We start from the raw sequence: 6,824 nt of genomic DNA, 5'->3' as shown, positions 1-6,824 counted from the left end.
ACTGGTACCAGGGGCTCCTGCCTGACTGCTAGCCTAAGGGCTTCAATATCTTGAACACACCTGAACACACTTATAACTCATTTGATGTGCAGTGGCATACCGATTGAGATCTCTGCTCAGTTCTCCCACACTTTAAAGTGTGGTGCATTCTTCCACACTTAAAATTTTTTTCAGTTTCTGCTATATGATAAAAGACTTTTCCCTCCTACCATTAAAATCCTTACCCAAACTATTCAGTGTGTAACATGGAAGGGTGCTTATATGCTAAAAATCTCATGGTTTGCTATTTCCTTACATATCTCCTTCATAAATGTATATAATATCTTAAAGAACCATATACATTCAAATATATTTTATAGGTCTCTAAATTATCTCATTGTGAAGTTTCTGTTTCTCACTATATCAAATCTGATACAGGTGTCATAGCTTATTCTTTGACTTTTTTTCTTTCAGAAACTATAGTTAATTTCTTTCACAAGTTAGAGTGGTATAATGCTGGGAGGAAATATGTTCATTATATCAGACATTATACTGCAGTGTATACTTACTATACTTAAGTTTATTAATATATTTAAGTTAATACATTAATAAAATCATTCATATATCCTAGTAGGAAATAAGTTTTCTTTGTTTTTTAATTTCCTAAATGCATTTTAGGCCATTCTTCCATGGACAGAAGCTTTTATTAAATGTTATTTTTGTAATTAAAAAAAAATCTCGAGTTCACTGCACGGCCGCCTCCACAGCCACCACAGCCCGTGAGACTCGGCCGGACCACTGTCGCTGTTGCTGTCGCCGTCACCGCCGCCATGGCTCAGTACAAGGGTGCCGCGAGCGAGGCGGGCCGCGCCATGCACCTGATGAAGAAGCGGGAGCAGCAGCGTGAGCAGATGGAGCAGATGAAGCAGAGGATGGCAGAGGAGAACATAATGAAATCCAACGTTGACAAGAAGTTCTCTGCGCACTACGATGCCGTGGAGGTGGAGCTCAAGTCCAGCACCGTGGGTCTTGTGACCCTGAACGACATGAAGGCTAAACAGGAGGCCCTGGTGAAGGAGCGGGAGAAGCAGCTGGCCAAGAAGGAGCAGTCGAAGGAGCTGCAGCTGAAGCTGGAGAAGCTGCGAGAGAAGGAGCGCAAGAAGGAGGCCAAGCGGAAGATCTCCAGCCTGTCCTTCATCCTGGAGGAAGAGGACGAGGCAGGCGACGAGGAGGAGGAGGCGACCATGGACGACGAGGAGCTGGAGAGGGAAGAGATCACCACAAAGAAGAGGAAACTGGGGAAGAACCCAGATGTGGACACGAGCTTCTTGCCTGACCGAGACCGGGAGGAGGAGGAGAATCGCCTGCGGGAGGAGCTGCGGCAGGAGTGGGAAGCCAAGCAGGAGAAGATCAAGAGCGAGGAGATCGAGATCACCTTTAGTTACTGGGATGGCTCTGGGCACCGGTGTACAGTCAAGATGAAGAAGGGCAACACGATGCAGCAGTGCCTGCAGAAGGCCCCCGAGATCCTGCGCAAAGACTTCAGCGAGCTCAGGTCGGCAGGGGTGGAGCAGCTCATGTACATCAAGGAGGACCTAATCATACCCCACCACCACAGCTTCTATGACTTCATCGTCAGCAAGGCGCGAGGGAAGAGCGGGCCCCTCTTCAATTTCGACGTTCACGATGATGTGCGGCTGCTCAGCGACGCCACCGTGGAGAAGGACGAGTCACACGCGGGCAAGGTGGTGCTGCGGAGCTGGTACGAGAAGAACAAGCACACCTTCCCCGCCAGCCGCTGGGAGCCCTACGACCCTGAGAAGAAGTGGGACAAGTACAGGATCCGGTGATGTGGCAGCAGCGCGGCCCCCGCCCCTTCGGCTCCCTGCGGCCCCAGGATTCCGGGCGCCCAGCTCCCCGCTCCCGAGACGTGACGGGGCCTGCTCAGCCCCTGCCCCTGGCGCTGTTGTTTACCGCCTTTTTCTTTTACGACAGAGATATACGCGTCAGAGCTGGAGCACCTGTTGTGCGTTTTTTTTTTAATTGGAGTATAATTGCTTAACAATGGTGTGTTGATTTCTGCTTTGTGGCGGGGTGAGTCAGTTATACATGTGCACGTGTTCCCATGTCCCCTCCCTCTTGCGTCTCCCTCCCGCCCTCCCTATCCCACCCCTCCAGGCGGTCACGGGGCACCGAGCTGATCTGCCTGTGTGATGCGGCTGCTTCCCACTGGCTATCTACCTTACGTTTGGTAGTGTATATATGTCCATGCCTCTCTTTCGCTTTGTCGCAGCTTGCCCTTCCCCCTCCCCGTGTCCTCAGGTCCATTCTCTAGTGGGTCTGTGTCTTTGTTCCTGTCTTGCCCCTGTGTTCTTCATGGCATTTTTTTTCTTGAATTCCATGTATATGTGTCGGCATGCGGTGTTTGTCTTTCTCTTTCTGACTTGCTTCACTCTGTGTGACGGACTCTGGGTCCATCCACCTCGTTGCAGGTAGCTCAGTTTTGTTTCTTTTTATGGCTGAGTGGTGTTCCATTGTATATATGTGCCACATCTTTGTCCATTCATCCGATGATGGACACTTGGGTTGTTTCCATCTCTGGGCTGTTGTAAATAGGGCTGCTATGAACATTTTGGTACATGACTTTCTGAATTGTGGTTTTCTCGGGGTATATGCCCAGTAGTGGGATTGCTGGGTCATATGGTAGTTCTATTTGTAGTTTTTTAAGGAGCCTCCATGCTGTTCTCCATAGTGGCTGTGCCAGTTCACATTCCCACCAGCAGTGCAAGAGTGTTCCCTTTTGTCCACACCCTCTCCAGCATTTATTGTTTCTAGATTTTTTGATGATGGCCCTTCTGACTGGTGTGAGATGATATCTCATTGTAGTTTTGATTTGCATTTCTCTAATGATTAAAGATGTTGAGCATCCAAAAAAATTCTCATTTCCAGTTGTGCATAATTTTATGTTTGGTCTCTGGAGATTAAGAAGTATCATTAACTGTATATACCGTTTGTATTTAGAAAAGTTGTAGGAAGATAAGAACTTGGCCTTTCTCATTTAAAGTGTAACAAGAAGAAAAACATAGGAATGTGTCATGTAAGGAAATGTTGAGTTGTACGGGAAATTGTGTTTTAAGACCTACTGTAAATCTATGTCGGTGTCTGTGAAAGAGAGGATAATTAGTGCCTGCAGTCTCAGTCATATCAGACTAAAGGTAATGGGATGTAAGAAATGGTTCATCAAGTACTTTTACTGTGTCCATACTATTTATACCAGCAGAAAAAATTCAGTCTTTAAAATCAAGTCAAAGCATTAGCCTTAGATTTTTCAATATGAGAAATAACATTGAGTAATGATCCCTTAAAGTCAAATGAAAGAATGTACATAAAAAACCTACTCTTAAAAAAGAAACATAATAAAAAAACAAAAACCTACTCAGTGTTCATCAGCTTATATGTCACCCACACTGAATATTTGCAATATCTGACCTCCTCCCTTCTTGAGTGCTGGCTCTACTACACCTGCTGTATCTCTGGGAATTTGGAATGGAGGAAGAGGTGAAGTCAGAAACCAGTTTGCTAAACACAATCACTGTCTACATAGGAATTTTAATTGAAAAGGATCTTTGTTGCAAAATGTCTCTTTACCTGGGGTGGATGGGGAATAGATGGGGGAAGCAAGCAATAATGAGGCCTTGGTTCTCACTCCTAGAAAAATTGCTTGTGATGCTAGATATGAAATTTGAAATTTCATATGAAATTTCAAATAACATAGGTTATAGTGTCTTCCCACAACTTGTTCAAATGTTGCTCAGAGAGGTTTTGAGAGAGAGGTATTGGAAAGGGGAAGGGTGGATAGTGTGTTTGATGCTGCCTAGACCACATCTAGTTCTGATGGAAATTTCTGAGGTCAGTCTCTTATAAACCTTTCCCTGCTCTGATTCTTCCTAATTCCTATAAAACTGCTGAGCTGCACTTCTGAGCTTTGGAGTCAGTGCTGGGTGGGCATTAGCTATAGTTGGAAATTCTGTGCCTGCTTGCAGAACAATTCTTCAGCCTCCAGAAAGAAGGAGGCACCATGAAGAGTTGGTGGAGGAAGATCTACCACAGTTAGCAATTTGGGGTAAGTAGTAAATTTGATTGTTATGTAAGTCCCTTCTGCAAGTTTAGAGAATTGAGATAAAGTTGAATAATCTGTAATTTCTGTATTGAGTGGGGCCTGTGAGTGTTCTGGTAATGTTCTGAAGATTAGGAGAATCTTGCAGTAGATAAGGACAGGTCCAGAACTTGACTTGTGCCTGGTATAGTTTTTTAAGGTCCCATTAGTTTCTAGAAACCTCTAAGCCTTACAGGCAGGTGGGCAAAAGTAGTAGAAACAGCTTTATCCTGGGTAAGAAAGGACCTCTGATTGTAAGCTCTTTGAGGGCAGTGACATCTGAACAGTGGCTTTGTGGTACCACAAGCAGTTATGGTACCACATGGTTTTTTGGTTTGATTGGTATAGGAGAGGAAGATTAGTAGAGAGGAAGAAAAAGCACAGCAAATATAAGGGAACTGCTCACTCATTTGTGCACACAAAAAGACCCTATTTTATACATCACTTTTGGGGCTGGATTGATCTAATGGAAGAGATATGCAATGAAGATCAAATACTTATGGTAACTGAAAAACTCAATTGCCAGCAGATATTTTGGTCAAATAAGTGCCAAGCAACTAGCTTGAGGAATTTTTAAATAAAGTTGACTACTTTGAGAAATTTTGCCTTGCTTGAAATAAACGTTTCTGAAATGGTAAAGTGTCAGAATAGCAGGAAAGATGTTTCTTGATAGGCAAAAAAAATTTTCAGTACTTTTGATGATTGACTACCTATTACTTCATTCTCTTTAGGACTGGCTTTGTCTTCATTTACCCTCAAACTATGTCAGGAAATTAGGAAATGGTTAGGTAAAAATTGTCAGTGGGAAATGTCTATAATTACTCAATGTTACTTTTTAGATGTTAAGAATTCCACATTGGATTAAAAGTCTATAATATGAAACAAGAAAATAAAACTCCCTTGAACTAACATATTTAATAGTTATAGCTGTTATAAAGCAGCAACAACTACTGAATACTCTTATATAATTTTTCCCCTGCTTTATTGAGATATAATTGACATTTAACATTGTGTGAGTTTAAGGTGTATAGCATGTTGATTTGATACATGTATATATTGAAAAATGATTAACACAATAAGGTTAGTTAACACATCCATCACCTCACATAATTATCATTTTTTTGCGGTAAGAACTGTTGATTTACTCCCTTGGTAATTTTCAAGTATACAACACAGTATCATTAACTATAGTCACTGTGCTGCACATTAGCTCTTAGAACTCATTTTTATACCTGGAAGTTTGTACCCTTTGACCACCTTCACCCTTTTCCCCTATCCCCCCACCCCTCACAACTACTAATCTACTCTCTGTTTCTATGAGTTTGAATTTTTTAGATTCTACATATAAATGAGATCATACAGTATTTGTCTTCTTTCTCAACTTATTTCACTTGGCATAACACCCCCAAGTTTGATCTGTGTGGTCACAAATGGCAGGACTTCCTTCTTTATTTTTTTTTTGAAAATGATTTTATCAGTTTTTTAAAAGATTTATTAAAAATTTTTTTTAATTTAATTTTTTTTATACAGCAGGTCCTTATTAGTCATCCATTTTATACACATCAGTGTATGTATGTCAATCCCAATCACCAAATTCAACACACCACCATCCCCATCCCCCCACCACTTCCCCCCCTTGGTGTCCATACGTTTGTTCTCTACATCTGTGTCTCAATTTCTGCCCTGCAAACCGGTTCATCTGTACCATTTTTCTAGCTTCCACATATATGCGTTAATATACGATATTTGTTTTTCTCTTTCTGACTTACTTCACTCTGTATGACAGTCTCTGGATCCATCCACATCTCTACAGATGACCCAATTTCGTTCCTTTTTATGGCTGAGTAATGTTCCATTGTATATATGTACCACATCTTCTTTATCCATTCATCTGTCGATGGGCATTTAGGTTGCTTCCAGGACCTGGCTATTGTAAATAGTGCTGCAATGAACATTGGGGTGCATGTGTCTTTTTGAATTATGGTTTTCTTTGGGTATATGCCCAGTAGTGGGATGGCTGGATCATATGGTAATTCTTTTTTTTTAACATATGAATGCTTTTTCTTTTTTTCTTTTTTTAAACATCTTTATTAGAGTATCATTGCTTTACAATGGTGTGTCAGTTTCTGCTTTATAACAAAGTGAATCAGTTATACATATACATATGTCCCTATATCTCTTCCCTCTTGCATCTCCCTCCCTCCCGCCCTCCCTATCCCACCCCTCTAAGTGGTCACAAAGCACCGAGCTGATCTCCCTGTGCTATGTGGCTGCTTCCCACTAGCTGTTTTACGTTTGGTAGTGTATATATGTCCATGCCACTCTCTTACTTTGTCCCAGCTTACCCTTCCTCCTGCCCGTATCCTCAAGTCCATTCTCTAGTATGTCTGCATCTTTATTCCCGTCTTGCCCCTAGGTTCTTCTGACCATGTTCTTTTTTTTTTTTTTTTAGATTCCATATATATGTGTTAGCATACGGTATTTGTTTTTCTCTTTCTGACTTACTTCACTCTGTATGACAGTCTCTAGGTCCATCCACCTCACTACAAATAACTCAGTTTCGTCCCTTTTTATGGTTGAGTAATATTCCATTGTATATATGTGCCACATCTTTTTTTAAAAAGATATATTGTTTTTAATTTTTATTGTATTTTTAAACATCTTTATTAGAGTATAATTGCTTTACAAT

At 41.6% G+C, this 6,824-nt stretch overlaps 1 protein-coding gene across 1 annotated transcript; it reads left to right on the top strand.

Annotated features, from left to right (window-relative positions):
• Positions 1-809: 809 nt before the first annotated feature.
• LOC308616554 (protein FAM50A-like) lies at positions 810-2,044 on the top strand (the record flags this gene model as incomplete). Its single annotated transcript, XM_081232865.1, has 1 exon — positions 810-2,044. The coding sequence occupies one exon, from the start codon at positions 810-812 to the stop codon at positions 1,827-1,829; it is 1,020 nt and encodes a 339-aa protein (XP_081088991.1). The 3' UTR covers positions 1,830-2,044.
• Positions 2,045-6,824: the final 4,780 nt, after the last annotated feature.

This window comes from Mesoplodon bidens (genome assembly GCF_964165515.1).
Source record: "Mesoplodon bidens genome assembly, chromosome: 4".
Taxonomy (NCBI): domain Eukaryota; kingdom Metazoa; phylum Chordata; class Mammalia; order Artiodactyla; family Ziphiidae; genus Mesoplodon; species Mesoplodon bidens.
The sequence above is the reverse complement of the archived record's forward strand: the minus strand, read 5'-3'. Positions and strand labels throughout refer to the sequence as shown.